Source organism: Hypomesus transpacificus, chromosome 5 (assembly GCF_021917145.1).
Source record: "Hypomesus transpacificus isolate Combined female chromosome 5, fHypTra1, whole genome shotgun sequence".
NCBI classification, from domain to species: Eukaryota; Metazoa; Chordata; class Actinopteri; order Osmeriformes; family Osmeridae; genus Hypomesus; species Hypomesus transpacificus.
In genome coordinates, this window is record NC_061064.1 from 508,054 (window position 1) to 534,348 (window position 26,295).

The 26,295-nt window shown below is 43.2% G+C and overlaps 3 protein-coding genes across 4 annotated transcripts; 1 reads left to right on the plus strand and 2 right to left on the minus strand.

The window, feature by feature from the left end:
* ppp1r14ba (protein phosphatase 1, regulatory (inhibitor) subunit 14Ba) lies at positions 1-4,556 on the plus strand. Of its 2 annotated transcripts, XM_047020793.1 has the most exons (5): positions 45-66; positions 338-695; positions 2,252-2,335; positions 2,673-2,705; positions 2,812-4,556. In XM_047020793.1, the coding sequence occupies exons 2-5, from the start codon at positions 501-503 to the stop codon at positions 2,896-2,898; spliced, it is 399 nt and encodes a 132-aa protein (XP_046876749.1). In that variant the 5' UTR covers positions 45-66; positions 338-500; the 3' UTR covers positions 2,899-4,556. The 2 variants fall into 2 exon arrangements, with proteins under 2 accessions (XP_046876748.1, XP_046876749.1); XM_047020792.1 differs by having other exon boundaries at positions 1-695.
* A 66-nt stretch (positions 4,557-4,622) lies between these two features.
* fkbp2 (FKBP prolyl isomerase 2) lies at positions 4,623-7,846 on the minus strand. The gene is made up of 6 exons (XM_047020790.1): positions 7,617-7,846; positions 6,422-6,582; positions 6,106-6,218; positions 5,774-5,820; positions 5,312-5,347; positions 4,623-5,215 (listed from the first exon to the last, which is right to left on the minus strand). Exons 2-6 carry the CDS (start codon positions 6,578-6,580, stop codon positions 5,154-5,156), a joined length of 417 nt encoding a protein of 138 aa, XP_046876746.1. The 5' UTR covers positions 6,581-6,582; positions 7,617-7,846; the 3' UTR covers positions 4,623-5,153.
* A 4,773-nt stretch (positions 7,847-12,619) lies between these two features.
* On the minus strand, positions 12,620-24,006 carry pcxa (pyruvate carboxylase a; the record flags this gene model as incomplete). The annotated part of the gene is made up of 11 exons (XM_047020898.1): positions 12,620-12,932; positions 13,160-13,300; positions 13,580-13,828; positions 15,177-15,356; positions 16,220-16,464; positions 19,649-19,898; positions 20,288-20,528; positions 21,452-21,608; positions 22,709-22,930; positions 23,195-23,284; positions 23,772-24,006. Coding segments are annotated over 11 exons (2,262 nt in total), but the record flags the coding sequence as incomplete, so codon positions are not given.
* Positions 24,007-26,295: the final 2,289 nt, after the last annotated feature.

Below are 26,295 nucleotides of genomic sequence, written 5' to 3' on the forward strand. Positions count from 1 at the left end.
GAGGTAGTGTGAGAGAGACAGAGTGAGGGGATTGTTGCAAAGAAGGGCAGAGCATCAGCAATAGAGGTGAATAACATTATTGTAGGTTTGCCTGTATGTTACTGGTATCTACTATACTGAGAAGAATTTTACATCGCCTTTGACAGCAAAATATGTCAACATATAAGCTAAGAAGACAAGGATAATAGACTGAATATGATCTAATGCTCGACTTAACTGCTGAGAGAGAGCGACAGTCATGAGTGCAGCAGTTGCCTATTTCCTTTCTATCCTTAGGACAATATTCTGCAATCAATAAAATCGACTATCAATTGTCATTAATAGACCTTTACTTTAGGTTGAAAGCTGCTGTAACAATTGGAGGAGAACTTACCTACAATGCAAGTTACCTCTGGGAGAACAATAGAGGTTAGCACGGCAGCTGTTTAAACTGCTCTCAGAAATACACCGAACAACCGCATCTAAACGGATCCTTTATTTTTGACTCGCATAGTTGGACCATGGCGACGATCACTAAACAGGACTCAAACGCCCAAGCACGGGTTTATTTCAAAACCCCTCCCGGTACCGAAGATTCTGAAGTAGTGCAAAAGCAAGGGCGGGTTACCGTCAAATACGACAGAAAAGAACTGAGAAAGAGACTCAATTTGGAAGAGTGGATAATTGATCAGTTAACGGATTTATACGACTGTGAGGTATGTAGTCATGTATTTTCCTTTCTTTTGCAATTTACGTCAAACACGAACATATTATATTATAGGGTACCGACTGGAAATAAATAGCTTGTGTGTCTCAAGCTTTTATTCAACAATTTGCAAGTGGAAACTGTCATTTCAAACACAATGTAGGGCGTGGCCATCTTCTAGTTTTTGTGAAATTGTACAAATTGCCAACCCTATGCCATGTCAGCATAATCAGGTGATCCCAACAAAAGGTGAGCATATCATGTAAGCCTATTGTTAAGTGGGCCGTGTGTCAAACAGCTGCACTAAGCACCACTCTCTCTTGACTGAACCTTAAAAGCATCATAGGCTACACTTAAAATTGATTACAGGCAATTTGACCGTCTGAACGTCTTAAGTCTAAATATTGGTTGGCTTTTAATAATTAATATGCAATAATCGTTCAGATAGCGTATTGTAGAAATACAATAGAGTCCCCCTCTGTCTGTTTTATCACACCGCTGCCATGATGCAATCTACACAACACGGCCTGTCTGAAGACAGCTTGGATGACCGTTCTAAACATCAATTAGCTCAAGACGCCTTTATCTCTCAAGGAATGTATTGAAAAGCATTGCATGTTGCTAAATCCACGAGGAGAATCAGGGGCAATTCTTTCTGACAGGCCAGGTAATTTTCATCACAATAAGACAAAGATGCATAAGTAGGCTATTGCAGACAGGAAAGTGTAGGAAGAAAATATTGTGCAATATTAACATACTGAATACAGGTAGCCGGTTAGCAGCAATACCCTATCCGGCACACTGCACCTAATTGGGCTATTAATGAAACTGCTCATTCGGATGTCCGACGGTTCTCCGCGAACATATGGCCGAGCAAACGAGAACCAATTATTAGATTCATTTCGTCTTGGCCTGAGTACAGGGCGGCATATGGTGAGAGATACAAATGTGTTTGATCAGGGCTGGCTGTAGGAAACAAACACTGGTAGTAGACTGTAACGTGCACCAGCCAGCAGTTTAGCAAGGTGGGACGGGGTCCATGACCCAGTTGAATGGCTGGGCTGGGGGGGACCCAGACAGGCGGATTAGCATATCGGTCAGATTAGCATATCGGTAGAGATTTTGACTGAGGAAGAAACGGAGGTCCCAGCTTTAGGTCCCCCCACACACAACCCACTCATACCATTGTGGATAAAGGTGTCTGCTAAAACCAATACACTACACCCATAGCTGGAAGAGAAGTTTGTTTAGTCGATGAAACCTGGAGAGAGACTCACAACAGGCCCCTCCCTAGTCAGGGAACAATGAGAAACTAGCAGAGAGTCAATGTTAGTCAGGAAGGCCTGTACATGGTTGTTAGCGTTCAGCCCTTCCTGTTTTGATCATCTATATTGTGAGGGAACCAGGGAGGCAGAGGACATGGAAGAAGTTCTGAAAGACCTAAAAATAAAAGTGTAATTTAATGCTTTCCCTCAGTGTGGTCCATTCACCATTGTTCTCTCTTTGTCTGCCACTCTCTCCATCTTTCTCCTCGTGTCTCTCTCCCTGCCTGTGTCTTCTTCCCAGGAGGAGGAGATTCCTGAGCTGGAGATAGATGTGGATGAGCTGCTGGACATGCCCACGGATGGAGACAGGGCCTTGAGGGTCAAGGTGACAACCCCTTCACCGATTAAATCCAATATTCTTTATGCATCAATATACATTAAACAATGTTGTCAAAGTAGTCCACTGTGAAGAGATGACACATGAGCGGGAGTCAGGTGGCTGAGTGGTTAGGGAATCAGGCTAGTAATCAGAAGGTTGCCGGTTCAATTCCAGGACGTGTCAAATGACATTGTGTCCTTGGGTAAAGCACTTCACCCTAATTGCCTCGGGGGAATGTCCCTGTACTAATTGTAAATCGCTCTGGATTTAGACTGCAGAAAAATAGTTTGAAGATGATTTTTCCTTATTTTCAAGTAGCATTCATTTTCTATTCCTTTTCCAGGGTTTGTTGGTCGGCTGTTTCAAACCTTCAGATGTAAGTTAATTCGGGGGTTGGTGTTGGTCAGTAATCATCATAAATATAGCACAATATTAAAACTCACCACCCAGCTAGTTAAATAACTGTCATGTATTTATTGCAGGATTTTATCACGGCACTTCTGGAGAAGGTCAAAGGTCTTCAGAAACTCAACACTCCCCCCAAAAAGAGTGAAAAAACCCCTCCATAACCTCGTAAGAACCACTGCTTCGTTAAAAACAACTCAGTTCAACACAGGGATGACCAGCTACTCCCAGAATTTCTCAGTCAGCAACATTGGGAAGAGGACCAACCAATCAAATCTCTAGTGCAGGGATTACTTAGTCTCTTTCTTTGTTACGTCTTGTCTATTTATAAACATATACATACACAGGTGTCAGTGATCAATGTTTTATTATCAATAGCATAAGTTAGCATTGTATTGATAAACCAATGAGTTGACATTGAGAAGGAGAATGTTTACTTGAGCTATGAATCAATAATTATGAGCATGATACTTGCTTTAGTGTGTAATGGCTCACGGCTCATAGCGAGCAATGACAGAACCCCCAATTAAATCTCAGTAAGTGGTGAATTGGCCTACAACTATACATTCTTATAACATTAAGATTCTTATAGCATTTGCTTTCAAGTCGTAACCTAAAAAAGTGACAGACATTGGTATTGTGGCATTATAACTATGGGAGTCGTAGTTCAAGTACATTTCTGTCATTGTTGACTAAGAATGCTATACGTGAAATAAGGTAGTTAACGCTGTGAAAGTCCTGTATAATGACTTCACGATAGTACTGTAGGTAAAGAATAGGCTGTTACTAAAGTCATCATCTTTTCAAACTTCTATTCTGAAATAGGAAGTGTGTTTTCTGTGTTGGAGAAGAATGTGTTGGCCTGTTGAACACAGGCAAACATACTAAAAACATGTTTTAACTTTTGAAATGAACTTTGATTACTATAGCATACTGTCAACCCCATAGAGTTGTTGCAAACCCTATATACTATAATCCTGATGGTGTGTACCGTCTGTTGACCCCTGTTGACCCCCAGGTCAGGTCTGTTGACCTGACCTGCGGGAGTTTAGACCTTTTCTTCCATAGCTTTTTGTTTCTTAAACTAAATAGAAATACGCTTGCTTTTGATAAAAGTACTGCAGAATGGACCTGATAGACCTGAGGGCATATTTGATGATTGTATTGACTAGCCTACCTTTTTTGATCTGTGTGTGTGTGATATTAGATAGTGGGTTGTGTGTCTGTTTAAAACACATTTTAATGATCAAGCTGTCTCCCTCACCTTCCATTTGACTGTTTCCTGCACCATGAAATACATCTACACATTAGACTGTGACCTAATAACCACTGTTGGGCTAACATTTAGGTGTGATGTTCAGTAATATGATATGTTGTCCTATGGAAATGGCTAAGCCTACAGGTAAACAGCCATAACTGTGTGTTTTCATTTTTAAATACTGCGTCGTCGTTGCATCTTCATTTACAAAATCAGAACGGAACATTGGATGAACCTCCAACTGTCTCTCCAGCCAAGGCACATAGCTACAGTTGTTCATTGCTGATATTTCTGTCAACACAGTTAAGGGCACATCTTGGTTGCTGAAAGCTTGTCAGATTGTGGCTTAGGTAGTCAGATGTTATTGTAGTATGTATCGATGGCTGGGCATGAAGGTCAACAGGGTGACTTAACTTTAGTGCTGCTGGCATGACGGTCAAGCTGCATGTGAGTGGTCAAGATGTGATTACAACAACTGTAGTGATGTAATGTAGCAATACTCAATGGTGCTGTTTGCCAATTTGTTACCTTTTTATGACAACTCAATAAAGTGTTTTACTTCTGTTTGTTTTTTTGAGTCCCCTCACTATTAATGCAAGGAGGCAGAGGAGATAATGCACCATTCAACACTGAAAATCAAAACCTTTATTTTTTTATAATTTTACTTACTAAAGTAGGACTCATTGAAAACTCATTTGAATCAAGAACTGGAATACTGTTACAAACAATGCCTTACATGTCCACCTAAAACATTGAATACACAATGAATGTTGTCAAAACTCACTGACAAGTATTACATGACTGGACCCAGTGGGCTCTGTAGATAAGAAAATTATTCTAAACTCTACAACCATAAACCAGAGCAAGGTTGGGAAAATTAGGAAAAGGGAATTATGCCAATGAAGTCTGGATTTACCAACTGTTATTCATAATCAGCCACAACATTTTCTAGCATGTTGTTGCACGACAGGTCTTTCAACAACATGTAACATTTCTACAACAGTTATTCATTGCTCAGAAAAAGGTTAATTGGGACGTTAAGCAATGTTCCTTGGCAAGTGTTGGTTCTAGGCTTCAACTGATATTATTGGTAGGTCTTTAGTAAATCACTGTAACCTAGAAAACAGAGTAGGCAACTGATTTGATGTTGGTCTGCCATCACTATAAGTCAGATCTACGTTCAATGCTCAGCAGTTCAACTTCAAAAATGAGTGTGGCGCCACCTGGTGGAAAAGTGTAACGACAAAATATTATGACGAATCAAACAAGACTTGTTTGAGAACGTTTAAAATGTGAAAACATTTGAAATACTGAATTACCTGGGATTTTAGGGGGTGCTCCTCGGTCTCCATATCCTTAAAATGAATCAAACTGTCATTTTCCAACAGAATTCAAGAAGCTGTCTGTGATGCATACATTGTGTGTTTTAGGTTATTTAATTGTGAGCTACCATTTGAACTATTTTGACAACAAGCTAAAATTTGTCCTATTAAGGGTAAGCCTAAACCAGGTTGATTGACATCATAATTAAGGTGTTGAAGCGAGGTAAAGTAACATCATAATTAAGTTGTTCAATCCAGGTAAAATTACAATATAAATAACATATCTTTGCAAATTCATGCGACATCACAATTAAGTTGTTCAAGCCGGATAAAGTGTCAACATAATTACGGTGTCAAAACCAGATAGTGTCATCATGAATAAGTAGTTAAAGTCAGGTAATTACAGTGTCTGGAAATGTGATATGATCAGCATGACACGACAATGCTGGGAAAACTCACCAAGCTCTGAGGGAATGACAAGCTTTCTCTTCTCACCTTCACACATACTAACAAAGAGGAAAGTAGGAGTCAGTCAACAATTATAAATAACTTCTGTCTCACTGTAGGATTTTAAATGCATCACCATGGTAAATAATAAATTGTGTGTGTTTTTATACACAAAAAAAAACAGTTCCTTTGCTCTAACCACTGAACCAATATCAGAACTATGACCTTCTGATCCATACTTATCTGCTAAACTTCCTATAAGCGGTATTTCTATGTCGCTTAGGATCAAAGCATCTGTTAAAAGAGTTCATGTTTAAGTGAAAGGGGTTAATAAAGGGCCCTACCCCAGCAAGCCCTGGTCCCAGCCTTTGATGACCTGGCCGGTACCGAGGGTAAAGGTGAACGGCTGGTTCCTAGGAATGCTGCTGTCAAACTCCGTCCCATCTTCCAGCTTCCCCTACATAGGGAAACACACCACCTTCATTATTAAGGCACGAGGAGGTCTTCCTAAATATTCCAATATAAATACACTTAAATAATCCTGATGAAAATGTATGTGTTTGCAGAATAAAGTATTAAAAGACATAGGTCGCACATCATAGGGTGTATCCAATGGCAACAAGAACTACATTGTTGTTTTTGCTGGGTTGGGTTACTCACAGTGTAGTGCATGTTCAGCACATCCCCCTTTCGGGATTTGATGGGGCAGTTATCTACCCTCTTCTTGATGCCAATCTGCAACTTCTTCTTCTCTCCTCCTCTAACCACCTCGGGAGTAAGGGACACCAGCGTGACCGCGACCAGAAAAAACAGCCTCATACCTTCGGAGCAGATAGAGAGATGGGGTGAGGGATGATGAGAAAACTGCGTGGTAGCCAACACCATGCCTAAGATATTCATCTCTTCTATCACTTTGCAAGCAATTTGCACCTTGTTTTCTTTTAAAATGTCATCAGAGCCCTTTGATTAACCTCGAAGTGCACGTAGAAGGGTTTGAGTGGGCTGCTATTCAATTGTGACATTCATCATCCATTTTGTGTGAACGTTTGAGGTACTAATGACACATAGAATGCCCTCAAGCCTTCCCAGACACCAAATGGTTGATTTGGGCCAGAGCACGTCCATCTTTTTAGTAGGCCTTCTTTCGAGACTTCATCTTCACCTAAGTGCGCCTGAAATTGCCAGTCCAGTGAACTAGATAAATTGATAGAATGCGTACCCACCATTTGGTAGCAGACACACTAGAATTACACGTCATCAATCACGGTCTATATCTGGCATTTGGGCATGGTACAGTGGACAAAGGCTTAATACAATTTTTCAACATGGCTCTGGTAGAAAAAACGCCATTATGACATAGAACAAATATATTACTTTGACAGTTTCTTTCGGGATCAACAAGAGAGTAGCTACTTTTACCAGGAAATAGCTAGACTACAGCGAAAATTTTAGGAAGCATTAAACTAGCTATCATCAATGATTCATCACACCGAGCGTGTGTGCACTTAGCACGTTAGCTTCGTCGGCCCAAGGTTTAACATGTCCTCTTTAGCGCTGTGTGGCTTACGTCCTGACCAATTGTCTTATAACTGTCAGCACTGTTCAGCATATTTAAATTGTCTGAACCAGCTAATTATACAATGTTCTGAAGCACAGTGCCATAATGGAGCTTAGCTACCAGCCTTGCGCTAGCAAGATGGTGCTAGTTCCTATTGTCACCGGCGCAGAACTTTTTAGCGTTAACTATTATGATCTATTTCACTGCCAGCATCAGCACACTACAAATAATCAACCACATAGCTAAAAGAAGTAAACAGTCAATACAGTTGCAAAGTGTTGCATATTACCACCGTACCTGCGTTGCAGACAAACAGGCAATAGACCAGACCTTTCTTAACAATGTAAAAAAGAAAACCTCAATAACAAATATTTCTACTTCCGGTTCGAAATAAACGTCACGACAAACGATTGCATTTTTTTTTACGATCCTTTGAAAAACTTTCTACCAGATTAAGTTAGGACTGGCAATACTGGTATACAAATCTTAAGACCACGAAACGATGATACGAGCAAAATACTGATTGATGTGAGAGTGGGAGAAAGTAAATTACCTGTGATAAGAAGTGGGGTCTGCCACCAATTTCAAACCATTCGGGTACAATCAGACTCTTATTTTGAAGGAATGGAGTAATGGGAAACACGATTTATGAGCATGAGGCAACGTTTACGAATCTGAAAGAAAATGAATGAATAAGTGTAGCTTTCAACTTCGTTGTCTTCTGTTTTTAGACGTCATCATTAATGTTCAATGATTTAGTTGCCAAAAAAAGGTTAGGTTAACTTTAATATTATATTTAACCGTCTGGTCTTTTGCTGAAGAGGATGACTAAACGTAATATTGCTTTCGGTCTTACTTAGACGCAAATAACACAGTTAATCTGATTCGATTTGGTACAAAGCAGTAGTTTGAAGCCCGGATGTGATACAATACATTAAACGGTTGTAGCCAGGCAATGCGTAACTAGCCAGTTCATAGTTGTAGGTCGGTAATAGATTAGATGTAATTTTTATAGGAATATAATTGTCATTTATACCAGCAGGTGGTAGAATTGAGCTGCAAATTGAGCTGCAAAGTGGAAACAGTTAAAACCTCATTGGATGGAAAGGATGACAGTTTCAGTGACTGATGATTGCAATAGGCAAATGGTAAACAGCTTTCACATTACGGAAAACACGTTCAATATTTATTTATTAAGAAAAGGGTGTTCCCACACAGCGCGTGGGAGAGATTACAATTGTGTGTTTCCATGGAGCAGTTTTCCTCATTTTATAAAACATTGTAAGACCTTTGAAATCTCAATGGTTCAGATTCTGCTTGGCCTTATGAGCAGGACTTTGGCAGATATGCTTTTGTAGGGTATCACAGAATACATAAAGAGAACAAAAAACAACCACAAAAAGAAAACAATGACATTATTGACCTAAATTAAATGCTAACATTATAGTAGGCTTATACAGTCTGAGCCACTTCTGTAAACAATTTAGAGTTAAGTGTGAATTGACTCAATGTGGTCTGTTTCTGTAATAATGATACCATGGGCCTTATGGGATATTTACTCAGTTCCTTACAAAAACAAGCAACATTTGTATCTAAAAAGATTAACTTCATTAATGACTTCCCTTGTGACTAATTATAATCTTATATTGAGGCCAGTCTGAAAGCCAGTGTTATAAGACACAAAACATCTAGCTACTGCAGAGTAAAACTTGAATTGTATTAGTGATTATCCTGATCAGTATAGCATTTTCAGTCAGTCTGACAACTATGGTCCTAAATCTCAAATCTCACATTAGGATTGTTCAGGGTCTGTCATGACATTTATATTCAAACTTAAATATCATAAACTGTCATATTAATCAACACTAAACGCCAAGCCATGTAATAAGACAATTTACCAATGTATGGACATGGATATTGTAAAATCACTAAAGGTAATCTGATGAACGCTATTTGAAATAAAAATGAAAAGTACATATAGGAAAAGGGATGATGGATATGTTTAAATATTTATGATCAATTATTCTAGTACATTCATGTGAGGGCAACTGCATCTTCCATTCCTCTGGAATACTGAGAGGATGAGAGGCAACAGCAAAAACAACTCATCAGAGTACACTGGAAGTGTCCGAAATAGATTTCATGTTTCACTTTTTAAAAAAAATCCCGTTATCCTTGTGGCTGATTTTCTGTTTCCTGCCTTGGAGGACTGCCTATTGATCTACTGAAATCTTTTGGAAGAGAGCTCAACTGCTAAGATTCGGCAGGAGCCCTGCGAAAAAGAAAGAAAAAGGCTTTTAAGAGTTAGAGGGCAAGCATGACCTGAGGGCAGGATGGAAGACAGAAGTTATGGAATAGATTCCTTACAACTTTAATGGGAGGGTCTGGGTGGACACAAGACAGCCACAACAGCAGGCTTTTCTCACAGTTAAAGAACACTGTAGGTTTCCACAACCCCACAGGTCTAACGTTAACGGTGGCATTTCAAGTAGCCTACAAAAGCAAGCAATAAGGCAGCTAATTTCTTCCTGCACAATCATTCAGCCTCCCAGCGTACCTGTCCCAGGCTGCTAGATGTCAGACCATCCACTCCGCCATGTTGGGCACCCACAGGTACTGTACCCCAGACAGAGCCATCAATCAACGCCTGCGAAGACACACCCCCACTTCTCTCATAAACGAGCATATGGCAGCTCTGAGGTCTAACATCCATCATTGCAGTAATGCTATATAATACTACACCACGCAGGGCTGTATAAACAAACCAACTGCAGGAGAGATGGGAGGTGAGGGGTAGATGTAAGCAGTTAGGGGAAAACGTCACGCTTGTTAACTGTATTGAGGTGAAATGTCAAATCTCACAACCGGGGACTGAAACCATCTCAGGAAAGGACGAAAACATTTCACAATATGCAGGCATCCTTCTTGGCATCAATTACAAATATTTATTCATTGAAAACCACCTATGAGTTAAGACTCCAATTTCCTCAAGAAGTGTCTCAATAATTGGTTTATATGTTTTCCAACCAAAGTAATGCAAGATTTGAGGTCAATGGCTTTTAAATGATATTGTACACATGCCTCTGTTCAGTAAGCGCTGAGAACTAATGTAGATCATCCCTCGCACACATCATCGTTAGTAAAACAATAAAACAAAGGCCTCATATTTTTTGTTACTTTATGCTTTATTATTTTTCACTTTACAAAGAACATGACTTTATGGTGAATTAGTTTTTGCATATGTTAAGACAAATGCTCAGAAAATGTCAGAAAAAAAACATTGTAGAAAGATGAACAAAGACAATTCCCACCCAAACATTAGTGTACATGTATATTAATATCATCATATATATTAATATCGCTCTAATCCCAATCTTGATGCTAACTTCTCCTCTGCATATTTAGCTCACAGACATTCATTTTCATTGTATGCATCACAATCTCCCAGAACTAATTTTATCCATCCACTTAAAAATGGGTTAACAACCTTAAATGTTTTGTCTTTTCCCCCCCCCACATACAAGTACATTAAACCCTCTCAAAAGCAAAAACAACTGTTTTCACAGCAAACTGAAAAATGTAATTCAGTGAAAAATACTGTCAGATTTCAAATGATTGAAACGACAAGCCTTTATTCTAATAATGAGCAGGTGTCAAAAAATAACAGTGATGATCTTCCTCCATTCCCGTTGTACCACAAATACTACACGTCATAATGCCCCACTCATGCTGGCCACCACTATGAGAGGTTACCATGACAGCAGTTAGAAGATAAGAATGTATGACCATTAATATCTGATATGAGCAGCAGGATCAGCACACTATTATCTAAACTGAAAAGGGCTTCGGTTGGTCTTTATAAATTTGTAATCTTGTAATTCTAGTTTGTTAACATGTCACGTTTACATTTGAGGGAGGGGAAAACAACAACAGAAAACACAAAGAAATCACACAGACGAAATTGTAAGAAAAAAAAGGTTTGAAACACTGAACAGTAAACATTCTTCTAATTAACCTAAGGCGTCATTGGGTATTAATAACCACACTGAGAACATTCAACTATCCCCTTTACTATATTAAGAAACCGCTGATTGCTGGAATCAATGAGTGCAGTTAATCCCCATTACTACGAGAACTGCATATTTCCAGTTTTATTTCAGTACAGGTTTCCACCATGTAATGTTGTCGATTCACATATAGTAGGAAATCTCAAGTAATATAGATGTGTTTATGTACAAGGCAGTTGGTCAAAAATAGTAACACATTAGCAGGGTTTAAGTTGACTGAGTCGTTTGTGGTGTGATAACCTCTCAAGAGACCTAACTATGGGAGAGAGTCTTAAAGCAGGTTAGGATCAGAGATCAGATACACAGTGGTGAGTACAGATTATAAGTGTTGAGGAAGGTTTGTCTTCGCTTTGACAGACTAACAGTGTCGAAGATGTGGAGACGGGCAAGTAAGACATGAATTAATTCTTTGATTTATGATCTGATTCGATCTGTGCAAGTTACATCACGATAAAATAAGGTGAGGAATTCATTACATTTTATTGCACTAAATGGCTGAAAGTCAATTGCTCAGCCATTGCTTCATTTTCAGTCATTGCATAATATATTTCCAAGATACTGTATTTGCCACTGCAATTGAACTATTTAGACAAAATAAGATTTTTTTTAGAAATCAAGAAAACGTACATATTTAGCATTCTTCTAAAGCCATGATTAAGGATTGTGCTTTTCCTAATAGTTACATTGGACTACAAGTCATACAAATGCACAGATTAGAAATACCTCTGACGATAAGCTATACTACAACACAGTCAAAACTAACAAAGCAATTCTTCTTTGCAGCCGATTCAAATTCTCAATTTCAAAAATAGATCTATCTATCCCTTTGCCTCCCTCTTCTCTACAGAGCTGGACAACTGATACGTGTGTATGTGTGTACGTCTGGTCGGGGCAGAAGAGCTTGTGCTTGGGGTGAGAGGTTCTCTTCAGACCTGTCCTACTCTCCTCATCTCATCTCATCCCATCTTCTCCTCCTCTTCCTCTCTCCATCTCATCCCAACCTCTCGTCCTCTCACCCCATCCTCTCATCCCAACCTCTTCTCCTTTTTCCTCTTTCTCCATACTCTTCTTCTCTTTCCACCCTCTCCTCCTCCTCCTCTCACCCCACCCTCTCCTCCTCTTCCTCTCACCCCACCCTCTCCTCCTCTTCCTCTCACCCCACCCTCTCCTCCTCCTCCTCTCACCCCACCCTCTCCTCTTCTTCCTCTCACCCCATCCTCTCCTCTTCTTCCTCTCACCCCATCCTCTCCTCCTCTTCCTCTCACCCCATCCTCTCCTCCTCCACCTCCTCCTCTCACTCTGTTATCTCCAGGATGAGGTCGTCTCCCTCCAGGTTGCTATCTGAGGAGACGTACACCTTGGCCACGGTGCCCGTGAGAGGAGAGTTGACCACCGTCTCCATCTTCATGGCGCTGAGCACGCAGAGAGGCTGGCCCTTCTCCACCTTCTGGCCCTGCTGCACCCTCACCTCCACCACCTTGCCTGGCATGGGCGCACCCACCTGCCCACGCACGTCCTTCAGGGCCTTGGGGTGGAAGTGCATCTCCTGGGAGGACAATGATGCGTTACGTGGATTCTTACTGTGATTAACATATACATGACAGATGTATACACATACGTGTGCCCACACACACACACACACGTGTACACATCCATTCCAAAAGCAGCAAGGGTCCCTTTGATGTTGTTCAGAGAGACCAGGAACAAGATATGAAATACGAACACACACAGTCAACAAAACAGGAAGTGGCTAGTCTGGCGCTCTGATTGTACCTTCATGGCCACCGTATCCTTGACCAGGACAGACCTCAGTTGGCCGTTCAGCTCGAAGAACACCTCCCTTTGGCCAGCCTTGTTGAGATCTCCCAGGGCCAGAGCCTTGATGTGGAGGGTCTTCCCCCTTTCCAGCTCCACCTGAGTCAAACAGGAAGAGGAAATGATCAGGAAATGACAAGGTACAACGCAGTGGTTCAGCACCTGACTGCAGGTCAAGAGGGCGCTGACAAATACACAATAAACATGTTTAAAATGTTTTCGTTGAATTAATGTGTTGTTATTATGGATATATCGCGACAGCAGAGATCATGGTTTTTGTTTTTGAAAGTAAATAGTTAGATTCATTAAGATACTCAAAGGAGACTAACGTATGTGTCATTATGAGTAAATCATGACATCGGTGATCACGCTACAGACCTCAAACTCCTCAGCGATCTTGGGCCCATCGAGGAATAGGCGAGTGTTCAGACAGTCCACCGGTCCGAAGGTGGTGGTGAACTCCTTGAACTCCTGAAACACCTTTGGGTACATGGCCGCTGACATCACGTCCTCGGGAGTGATGTCATCACCGTGCGCCTCTCGCAACCGTTTCTCCAGGGCCTCGAAATCCATGGGGGGTAAAGAGGCGCCTGGTCTGCCCTCCACGCGGGGCAGAGACTTGAGCACCTGGGGGGGGAGAGAGAGAGACCAGTCAGATACCAACAGAGAGTGCTATATATCAGCATGACTAGTCAGATCGTTTGTAATTAGAAGTTAATCAGTTCAGACAGATCAGGTTTTTCTGACTTCAAAGCAAGCCCTTAAAAATATGTACAAAATACCAGAGGCTATCACCAAGCGTTTGAACCTACCAAGCAAACAGGAGCGTAATAATGAATAGAGATAATGCTGCACATCTCTGTCGGAAATGAGAAATCGCTGCTTGGTAATAGCTGTAGAGCTCCTTTGTTGTATATGATGTATGCTAAGCAGATGGCCCATTTATTTTGAACTGATCTGCAAAATAAATTACACAAGTGCCATCGTGCGTCCAGAGCCAAACAAAGCACAAGGGGGAGCTGCATTGTGTAACGGCCATGTAAGGCCCACATTTGTCCTAGAAAACAATTGATCTTCTGAGGAAATACTTTGGGGTAATTCATGCAGGCAGATGCTCTTTGAGCAAGACTAGCGGTGACATCTTTTTTTTTTTTTTTTTAAGAAAAATTCATACACGAGAAATAAGTGCAGTGTATCACGAGGGATCGTACAGACACAAGAAAGAAAAAGAACGGAAATAGGCATTTCAAACAAACACGTTTTTTCAGGAGTAGGAAATATAAATTGCTTTTGTTCCCCAGCTCTCCTGAATGACCTCAAAAGGTACACAAATGACCTCATAAAAGGTACACAAATGACCTCATAAAAGGTACACATAAATGCACTCTGAATGTTTAATCCATATATAGCAGTGAGCTGATGATCTTTTAATACAGTGGAAAATAACAATCTCGCTATTGAGGTTCACTATAATACTAGTGGAGAGCAGACGGTCTTCCATAGTCACTCAATACAATACATCCCCCCCCCCCCCCAAGGGCAGGCTATTGATTACTAAAAGCTGCTCTTTGAGAGATGCCGATTGTGAATCACAGCGGTTCAATGGAAAGCATTAGTAGCGTGGGTAAAAGGAAATGCGGAATGTCCAATAACACGGTGAGATGAGAGGGAACACGCCGGAGGGAACATTAGGCCCACTGTACAGTACCTGCTCTCTGCTGGGAAACCACCAGCACGTTATTCTGGCTCGTAAGCGCTGGTGTGGCGCATTAACATGGCCGCCCTGGAAGGACTTGTTAGCGAAAGCGTGGAATGTTGGTGTTGGCGCGCTTGGTAGCGTGGACCGTTGGGTGTGACTTGTTAGCGGGACGCGTTAGCATTAGCTTGTTAGCAATTAGCATGGCTGGATGAAATTAGCGTGGCTTATTAGAATTAAGAGTGGCTTGTTTGAGTTAGCTTGGCTTGTTAGCGTTACCTTGGAACGGAAGGGCTCTGGGAAGCCTCCATAAGGAATGCCAATATGTCCTTGCAGGAACTCAACCACTGACAGCGGGAAGGACAGCTCGTCAGCACGCTCCTCCACTTCTGCCCGTGTCAGAGAGTTCTGCACCATGAACTGGGCCAGGTCGCCCACGATCTTCGAGGAGGGGGTCACCTGGGGAGGGGGGGACACAGGAGTTTTGAAACTGATGCTACCACGCAAGCGTCATACTCCGTTTTCACCTTTCAAAACATTCCAACTGCTGAGAATTAAGCAGGAGTCAGGAAAGGAGAGAGACAGGAGAGAGAGAACAAAAAGGTGTGAAGAGAAGGGTTGAGAAAGCGAGAGGGGAGTGGAGAGAGGGGAGTAAAGAGAGAAAGTTAATGTCACCAATGGGACAGCGAGATGCCACAACAACAAGAAAACTGAATGGAGAGAAAGAAGCAGATAGTGACAACAGTGGGGAGTGTGTCGTCTATTGACCGAACGCCGATACTGATTCACCAAGCCTGTGATATGGGCAATATTAGACAGCGCGGGGAAAACAGAGTAGGAGAAAGGGAAGAGGAACACAAACTATCTCTGATCATTTAATTAAGCTGTAGGAAATGAAAACCATCTAGGCAAGACCAAAAGCTAGAAGATGCAATTGATTGGAGAGATCAGAGAGAAGCGTAAAGGAACAGAACAGATAAGCTTTGCTCAAAGCTCTTCAGCTGGTCTGACTCTGGGCCCAGACAGAAAGCAGTGAGATTAGCAGCTCTACTCCCTTCAAACTTAGTCCTCTCCTCTTTTGATTCAATTTTGGATACAAAACTGAGACCTGCATGTATGCTCTGGAGGGAAGAATGACGAGCACAGCAGAATAAATGGGCCTTTAATAATTCACTTCAATAAGATTTGACCAGACTAGGGGGGAAAACCAAAAACACGCAGAGATAGACAGGACGTAAAATGCATTAAAACATCTGAACCGAAACAAATTTACAGTATTTTGCTACATCATACATGAAGTGAAAAGTAGAGGGTTGTCTCACCTTGATGAGGTCACCGAGCAACTTGTTCCCCTCGGTGTAGGCCTTCTTCACCTCCTTGAACTTGTGTCCCAGGCCCATGCTGTGAGCCTGGAAGTGCAGGTTAGTGTACTGGCCGCCAGGGATTTCGTTCTCGTAAACGTCTGCGTTTCCAGACTTCATGGTGGCCGTGCAGTCAAAAGGTGCGTAGAGCCCGCGAGCGACCTCCCAGTACTCGCTGTAGTCAAACACCTTCTCCAGAGGAATGCCTGACGGGACAGGGGGAAGAGGACGGGCTCAGACGCAGCTGCTAGCGCAAGCGTGGATTTTTGTTTAACATGGGAGGTGTGGGAGTCGACGAAGACCGACTGTTTACTCAAGTTTTTGTATTAATCTGTTTGTTGTCAGATAAAGCTGACAGGGACACAGACAGATAGCCAGACAGATTCCCTGTCTGCGGCCCTGAGAGACAGACAGATGGACAAACTGTTTCTGAGACAGAGACACTGAAACAGACTGACAGGCCGATGGACGAACCCTAGGCTGGAGTTGTCTTAAGTATGATCTACAATCATCATGGAGGAGAATAAGGGATCTTGGCTCAGGGAACCCTGCTGATGCAGAGTGCTAAGAAGTATGGATTGATAGATTGAAGGACTAAAGAGCTCAAAAGGTATTAAGTGTCAAGTGAAAAATAATTGCCTTGAGATGGAGAAAACATTGAAAGAACTCCCTACTAGCAGGTAAGAAAAACAACTTTTTTGATAAATCAGACTGTAGATCAGGTACTAAAATAAAATCAGTTTTGACAGTACAGAGAGGAAGCACAGTGGTAGAATGTGCTTCATCCACAGACCCAATGGCCTGTTCATTACATTATTGTTATTAGGTTTGCAGAAGCCTGGACATTAACATGGGCTATAAAACCTTGCTACTCCGTCTTGTGGCTGCGCTGATTCTCACATTGGGGTTTTTACATAATCAAGATGAATCCATGAGTGGGAAAGGATTACAAAGAAAGAAAGGTCTATAAAAGCTGCAATAATGTGTTTTATACTGAATAGTTTTTATTAATACTACACTCAAGGACACTGCTAAACAACAACGACATTTCTTGTTTCCATAACTTCCCATTAGTAGTACCTGGGTACCAAGGCAACAGCGTCTTACAAAAGCTAGATGAGTTGAGCCATTAATTGAACAATAAGAGACATGAGGAATCCAGTCCAGCCGCTCGACCGCTAACCACTTAAGTCGTACTATTTTGATTTTTTACTACACATACAACACAACAGTACTTCCTCAACAACTATATTTTAAGTTAAGTTAAAGGGAAACATTTCAACATCTTCATACTCTTCAAAAAAGGTTAGGGCCAAGGACACGATGGAGTCCTCACAATTATTCTGCTGGATTTCGGAAAGCGCAGTAAAATAACAGGGTTGGGTTCAGAAGCATACCGATAAACACTGCACCTCGGGTTTCCATTTTGTCCAAACAACTAGGTGCAGAAGTCATTTAAATAAATATGTTCAAAGGCACAGATGTAGACCCCAAACTCTCTTCAAACAGAGATTCCTTCTCTCAGCCAATGTCTTGCATTTATGTTTTCCATTCAGAAAACGACTCAATTTCACAGTGTTGAGAACTTTTTAGTCCTCTAAATAAAGTATAGGGGATGCGTAAACCAGCGTTACATGCTCGATGTCCTTGCCAAAGTAGGAAGGTAAAAAGTGAACATGTATTTGAAATGAGCTGCTTGGTAACCGCGGAGGAACACTATTCCGTTGTTTATATGCCGTTACATGTCCAGGTCATTTCTAATAAGATGCAACTTGTCAGGCTAATTAATTCACCCTCTTGCCCTCTACTCAAGATGAGTTCTTAAGGGCTTTTCAAAAGCAATTAAGTGGCATTTGTTGTGTACGGAACAAAGAGATATTAAATTATCGTTCGATCTTGTAGAGATTGGATTCTTTTGACCCAGTGAATATTTTTGAATGCGTTTATGACATCATTCATTATCCGGTGTACCCAATGGCATCACAAGGAATAAGTTAGCGCCTGGTTGCTTTTGTGATGACGGGCTGTCTTGAAGAGAGGCTAAGTGTTGCATTGCATGTGTACAAGTTGGGCACAACATTCGGCGTCGTTTTGTGGGAATTATTTTCTCTATAAAAGAGTTATAGAGAGTTTGAATTCCATTGACAACCAACGTCAACGTATCTTATAGGGGCGTGGAGCATATTTGGACACGGAGACAGACCTCTCATGTACAGACCTCTCATGTTGACTCGAAACATGGAATCTTCCCTCTCTGAGCCTGTGCCGTTTCTGGCAGCGAACAGCTATCGGGCGCTGGCTGGCTGGCTGAACACAGGAGCTTCCACGTCAGGCCTCACACACCAGTTACCTTAGCAACCTGGAGGCAGCAGAACGCCCTCCCGCCTGGTTGGCTGGAGGGAGGGGGGGCGGGGCGGTAGAGGCGGGCAGGTCAGGTCATTACAGGAGGTTAAGCCTGCTCAGTTGATGCTCGTAACGTCTCAATTAAAGAAAGGTCACCGAGTGGTGTGTGAGTGGAGAAATCATGTCTATAGGTGACCTTCCCTGCAACCCTTCTCGCCCCGTATCTCGCCGGTCTCTCCAACCTGTTCTTTTTCTGGTATGCTCTCTATTTCTACCTCTCCCTCTCCACATCGGTCTCTGTCTCTACTTCTCCCCTGTCTCTCTACATATCTCTCTCTCTCCATCTCCATCTCTCTCTCTCTCCATCTCTCTCTCTCTCCATCTCTCTCTCTCTCTCTCTCTCTCCCTCCATCTCTCTCTCTCTCCCTCCATCTCTCTCTCCATCTCCATCTCTCTCTCTCTCTCCATCTCTCTTTGCCTCTCCTTTTCTCCCTCTGTCTCGTTATTGCCATCTCATCTTAGCAAAAAACCTCAGACATGCTTCATTTCTAAACCACTTCCCATGTGTTCTCCGTTGTGTTGCTTATTTTATTGCTGACGGTTCATCCCTCCATCTCAGAGCTCTGGAGACCAGGCATAATGAGTGTGCGTTTAAAGACTAGCATTATTCAACTGCCTGAGATTTCAGTCCATTCCAGACAGTCCCACTCCAAAACACATCCCTCTGTGTGCGAGAGTAATTCAGCCAATTAATTCAGCGAAGAAACCGCTGACATGTGTTTTTTCACAGTTTCCTTTCCCAACCTGCTGTTGTATATAACCCAGCTCTGGTGGTCAAATCAAATCAAACTTTATTATTTTTGTCCTATTTAGCAGTATCACAGGAGGGCTATGCACAAACACCCACAAATCAGCACCTAGCTAATGGCCTACAGCTCCCCTGTGTTTCGATTGGTCCTCAAGCAGAAGCTCAGCTCCCCTGTGTTTCGATTGGTCCTCAGGTAGAAGCTCAGCTCCCCTGTGTAGTGTCAGGTGTGTGGGGCTCACCTGTGTTCTGTTTGGTCCCCTTAGTGCAGGCCACCAGCGCCCCCATGCTGGGCTGTGAGGTCATCCCCGCCATGGAGTCCACCGCCACGTCCACCACGTCGGCCCCGGCTTCTGCACACGCCAACATGGCCGCCACTCCGGCCCCGGCCGTGTCGTGCGTGTGGACGTGGATGGGCATCTCGGGGAAGCGGTCCCTCAGAGCTCCAATCAGCAACCGGCTGGACTCTGGTTTCAGAAGCCCAGCCATGTCCTGGAGAAGAGGAGGAGTAGGGAGGGGAGAGAGGATGGGGGCAGGAGAGGTGGCATGCGGGAGGTGGGTTGGGGGTTGGAGAGCACGAGGGTGGGGGAGGGAAAGGGGGGAGAGGACAGTGACATTCAATGACAGGATCCGTGGCTCATTCATCATCCCCAGTCACAGTGACAAGCAGAATATGTGTGCAGCAGAGATAACACGGCTGAGTGGAGCTGACGGAGAAAAATGTGTCACTTCCTGGATCCAGCAGTGTCTGTGGTCCTACCTTGAACCAGCACTGTCTGGTGTGGTCCTACCTTGAACCAGCACTGTCTGTGGTCCTACCTTGAACCAATATGTGTGTCACTAGCATTCATGGTCATCATGCATGTCCCAACCATGTCTACCTTGATAGCCAGTATGTGCGTCCCGGCCTTGACCAGTTCGTCGGCCAGGTTCAAGTAGTACGCCAGGGAGTACTTCTGCCTCATGGGGTCGGACACGTCTCCTGTGTAGGATATGGAGGCCTCCACCACGCCCCCAGCTGCCCCCGCAGCCTCCATGCCCAGGATCATGTTGGGCAGGTAGTTCAGAGAGTCGAACACCCGGAAAATGTCCATGCCGTTCTCCTTGGCCACCTCGCAGAACCTGGGGGAGGGAGGGAGGGGAGGGGCGGGTGTTTGAGGTTGAGGACATGAAATGGAGTATATTAAATTATGTGTATGATATACACATATACTCCATCTCATGTCCTCCCTCCCTCCCTATATATATATATATATATATATATATATATATATTATATACTCAATATAATACATTTTATAGATATTATAGAGTATGTTAAAGGTAGGGTGAACTACAGAATTAGGGGTTTAAATGAGGTGCTTACATAATCAAGATGAATCCTTGAGTGGGAAAGGATTACAAATAAAGCAAGTCCTATCAATCTGCATTAATGAGTTTCAGACTGAACAAATGTGTATCTTCAATACATAGATAGTACAACCAAGTCCACTTTGCTAAGCAACAAGGGTATTTCTGGTTCACTAAACCCCCCCTTTGGTAGTACCTGGGTACCAAGGCAACATCTTTACTCTCTTCAAAAGGTGACACTATTTGAATCACTCAGAGGGGAGAATCTCCTCATAAGTATTCTGCTGGAGTCCTGAATGTGCAGTGAAATAACATGGCAAGTGACAGAAGCACACAGACTTTCCATTTAATCCAAACTACCGTATGATGTTAGGGGGAGGGGGGGGGGGTTATGTATTTTCTGTTCCATTTTAGATCAATATTTCTCATAGTGGATAAATGCCGTCCAGTGTTTACATACTGTAGGTTAAACACGTACAGAGGGCAGCCTTAGATCTGTATTCAAATGCTTTAACCAGTGAGCAATGCCAATCTATAGGAGTAAAGTCAGCTGACTAGAGATCCAAGAGGTTTCAGGTTCAAATCCCCCCGTTCTGTGTCCCTTTGGGCAAAGCATCTAAAGGAGTTTTTCCAAACCATTTTGATAAAACTTGGTGTGTGTGTGTGTGAGAGACTGACACAGCACGGACACTGACTTGAACACAGCGTTATCGGGGTAGTTGGTGTAACCGACGGCGTTGGCGCCTCTCAGAAGCATCTGGAAGGGAACGTTGGGTATCAGCGCTCGCAGCTCCTGCAGCCGCCGCCACGGGCACTCGCTCAGGAAACGCATCGCCACGTCAAAGGTGGCGCCTGGATACGGGAAAGGGAACGTCAACGCCACTTCACTGACAGGAAGAATCCACAGACCTCAAATCATCTCAGTCGTTCGTTTAGTTTCCCCCTTATAGAACGCGTTCCTATCCAGAACACTTTACACATGTATACTGTAGGGAATGCTCAAATGGAATTTATAGTAGGGACTGTGCTTAAAAAGGCACTATTCAAGCTAGCATAATATGTTTTCCATCAATCCACAGTACGTATGGTGTAATTATTTAGTGGGCACATGTGACAATTATTCATTGGCTAGTTTGCATGTAATTTGCATGTACAGCTCACTTGTGGGGGTTCACAAAATGTGTATAAATCAAGTTCACAGACTAAATTGTGATATTTTTCACATGAATGGGAGATTTATGGGAACATTTATAAATGTTAACCTGACGAATGTTTTCCTTTTAACACAAAAGTCTTAAATCTTTTTTATCAATTGAACTTGTACCCTGCACTAGATAAAGCAGTCACGCAACTGAACAAGATACAAGACCAGAACCGTTCACACAACATCCATTTGAGCAATTCTTCTCTTTTCCTGTTTGGGAAAAAAGTGTTCTCATTACCCGCTCCTATGACATATCAAATGTGACTTCCACACAAAGCTTGACAAAACAGGGCAAGGAAAGGTCGTGAGCGAAAGGCAGGCAGACAAAAGGAGCATTGACAAAAACTCTGACACGGATCTGACACATCACTTAGCAACAGAGGTAAAAAAGCGTTTTTTCTATCCGTTTTTACTTAGAGATGAGCTGGCAGTCATCTCTCATCTACCTCAAGCACGTCCTCTCCTGCTTTCTTCTGAGACCGAGGCAGGGAGCCCTCCCGAGTTCCCCAGAATAACCCGCACTGCTGAACAATGAGAGACTAGCCCTTTGGGCCGTGTCACATTTCTACTTAACCAGGCAGCTCGTTCTACGCGACCTTCCCACTCTGCGACCTTCCGAAACCCAACATGGCGAAAGAGACCACAGAGATTCACTCAGAGACAGAGAGAGCAAGGGGAGACAAAGGGAGAGAGAGAGAGAGAGATACATGTGTATTAACTGCATGGTTTACTGAATGCATTTTCTCACCTCCCCAGTTCTCTAAGCTGAAGAGGTTGTTGAAGTTGTGAGCCACGAAGGGGGCGATCTGTTTGAGGTCATGAGTGCGCACGCGGGTGGCCAGGAGAGACTGGTGAGCGTCTCTGAAGGTGGTGTCCATGAGCAGGAGGCCCTGGTGGGCACGCACCGCCTTGGCAAAGCCCTCTGGACCCTCCCGCAGCAGCACCTCACGGAAACCCACAGGGGGCTCTCCTGGGAGTTCGAAACAAACACACCACGTCAAAACTGCCAGTTGCTCGTTTTTCAAGGCAAAACATTTCCATTTTTTTTACAATTCAGCAGACACCTCCATCTAGAGGGACACACAAATCACTGAAATGGTCTGTATTTACCAGGCACGGTGCAACAATAACCACATCTCAGCCACCACGCACGGCGCAACGCTAATAATATCTCAAAGACAAATGGTTTTTAAATGGATGGTACTAAGAGGTTGTTTGCTGGTTGGCGGGTTACCCAGTGGGACAGGAGGAACCACAGGGTCGATGGATGACGGCTTGGCCTTGACTGGGATCGGCGTGGTGGGACCGTTCACCATGACGTGACCTGGGAAGAGGAGCACAAGTCATGCCTGGAATCCATTATCCGAAAGCGTCTCTAAATAGCTCCTTCATAATCGTCAGCCATTAGTGAGCCGCACTATGCACGAGAGTGCTCCACGAACATTTTTGACAAATTGCCTGACTAAAAAAGGAATCTATTGTGTACCAACATGACAGTAACAGAGCACAACATCAAGAAGTAGAACTTTGAGGGCTGGCAATTCTAGAGCTTTTATGACTGCAGGTGTGTGGTTTTTGCCAAGCGTGAATTTGGTTAATTATCTCACCTCTGAATGTAGGGAGGGATATTGTAATTGTTCAATGAGTCAAGATCATTAGCTGCAAATGATGGGGTAAATACCAACGAGATCCGATATTGTGCTGTGTAAAAAACAACCTTCAATAAAGGACTAACACATTATCTTCCACTCCAATAGTCTTTCTAGCAGAAGCACCAGGCCTAGACAGAGGAGGTGGGAGAACCCCATTACCCAGAAAGTGCAGCAGCTTCTGGGCTCGGTTCTGGACCGGTTTGAGGTTGAAGAGGTCCTGGTTCTCGTCTATGAACTGGGTGTCGACGGTGCCGTACAGGAACTGGTCGTTGTTCAGAACGTTCTGGAGAAAAGGGATGTTGGTCTGTGTAGACAAAGAAGAGATGGAAGAAGTGAGTGAGAATGGAGGAGAGAGGAGGGAGGATGGAGGAAGGGAGGGAGATAGGGAGGATGGGGGGAGGGATTATGCCTAAGAAGTGGTGTGTGATCTGTGACACAGGGGACAGATCAAACCAAAGCTGAAGTGCAAATGGTCTTTGAGGGTTGTGTGAGGTCGTTGTTCTCTGACCAATACCAAATCAATGTCTCCCAGCACTCGATAATACCACCATCACCCATCCTGCTTCCATCCTGTGTGAGCGCTATCAGAGCCCTGCACACGGCAGGGAACACACTCAAATCACTGGGCAAAACAATCCTGGGGATGGGGCTAATCCCCCTACATATGCCCTGCACACTCCCTGAGACGGACTAACACATCTGTCTCAGGTGCCCTGGGGGGGGGGGGGGCAGAGGAGCTGCGCAGAACAGCTGAGTGGAAACGCCAAGAAATGAGAGAAGGAGGACAAGGGAAGGAACACAGAGAGAGAGAGAGAGAGAGAGAGAGAGAGAGAGAGACAGAGTGTGTGTGAGAGAGTGTGCGTGTGAGAGAGTGTGTGAGACAGAGATGGAGATGAGTGGGTGAATGTTCTGCTCGCGTTCCAACGCCCTTAGTCCATCCAAATTTCATGGTCAATCCATACATTTTCAAGCAGCATTTCAAAGTACTAGAGTGCTGACCCAGATTGCTATACTTTCCACACACAAACTGCAGGTCTAACGGAGCCAATGTTCTATACAAAGAACAAAAATCAGATAACGAAATGATTTTCTCTTTCGATTGTCAGATTTGGTAAAAATTACATAATTCTTTTTTTTTCCCCCCTCTTGAAGTTGATTAATTCTAAATCGTGTTGGAACCACTGTAGAGTGTTGACGCAGTGTGACAGTGTGCAGAGGGACACAGGGCTAGAATAGGGAGTGATTTATCTTCCTGTTCAACCTTTTCTAACCATGTTCCAGTGGAGATAGATGGGAGGGGCGGAGCAGAAGATTTTCTAGGACACCTTACTTTACTAGTCTGTCTCTACTAAAACCCTTCCTAGCTGGAAGCAAGTGATCATTTCAGGGTGGAAACCTCACCACCAGGACTAGCTAACCCAGTTTTATGAAAGCACCAATTCTATAATGACTGCATCAAGTGGGCGTCAGAAGAGGGAAAACTAATTAAAATAATAATGTTTGAGCACAAAGCAACTGGGATGTGATTAAAGTCTGCTGTTGAAGTCCAATGATCAATTATGCATCCGGGACACTTGTTCCAAATTAGCCTTTCATGATTAAGTAAAAAGAAGAAGAGAGGTGAAAATAAAATTAATAAAAGCCAAGGTCATTTGTTTTGAAATATCACCCAATTTGTCCACTGGCATGAGTTCTGATAGCGCTGCTAAAGCAGCCAAGCCCACTGAATTCAGCCCCAGTCTGTAAAACGCTGTTCAGATCCACTGGGCTGAATAGATAGTCATTGCCCACATTGCTGCTTTTGTCCATCCTGAATGGCTGGACACAATGCCATCCACCCTCTCCGTCTCAGATAACTTGTCGGCACGGCACAAGCATGGATACTTAATACGCACACAGCAGCTCCTGGACAAGTCTTAGACATACAAAGCGTAAATACCGCAAATTAGCAATATATAGCAAAAACATGATTCTTAATTTTATATATAAGCATAAGACCTCAGGATACAATAATGAATAAGGCTCCAGTAATGATAGAATCCAGTAAAGGCGGATTTAAAGCGTGCAAGCTGGACAGTGAACGACTCAGAGACTACAAGCCTGTTCCTGTCAGAAGCTCCACAGTGAAGCATGCCTGTACACAGTCCTCTATATATAGCCTAGAGTTTGGGTCTGGCTGAGGGTGAGTCACTCTGCTAACCCAAACACACGCCGGAGAAACAGAGGAATGAGGAGAACCCGGGGGGGAGGAGAGGAGGACTACAGATGGGAGGACTGATCTCCCCCCCCCCTCTCTTTGTCATCTCGTCTTCACGTATACTCAAGGGTAAAACGTACGCCTCAAATCCCGCTCTACGCTACAGCGGGTTTGAACCTGTAACAGCCCTCATTTCCATCATATGGGGTACAAAGCTGTCTCTATAAGTGCGTTGCTTAGCGGCTCGGTTACCTGGCGTTTCGCTCATATTGAAAAGCCTTAGAGGCAGCATTAGAGCAGAACTGCAAGCAAGCATGTAAACACTCACCATCACTCCCAAGGCCGCTAATAACAAAACGTCTTCCTACTGTGCTAAGTCGAGGTTCCCCACCCCATTAGGATTGAGTTGCCCGCTTTAATCAGACGCTAAATAATTAATACTAAGTAATTTCAAGACTTTTAAAGAAATTGTGGATGGCAATTGAC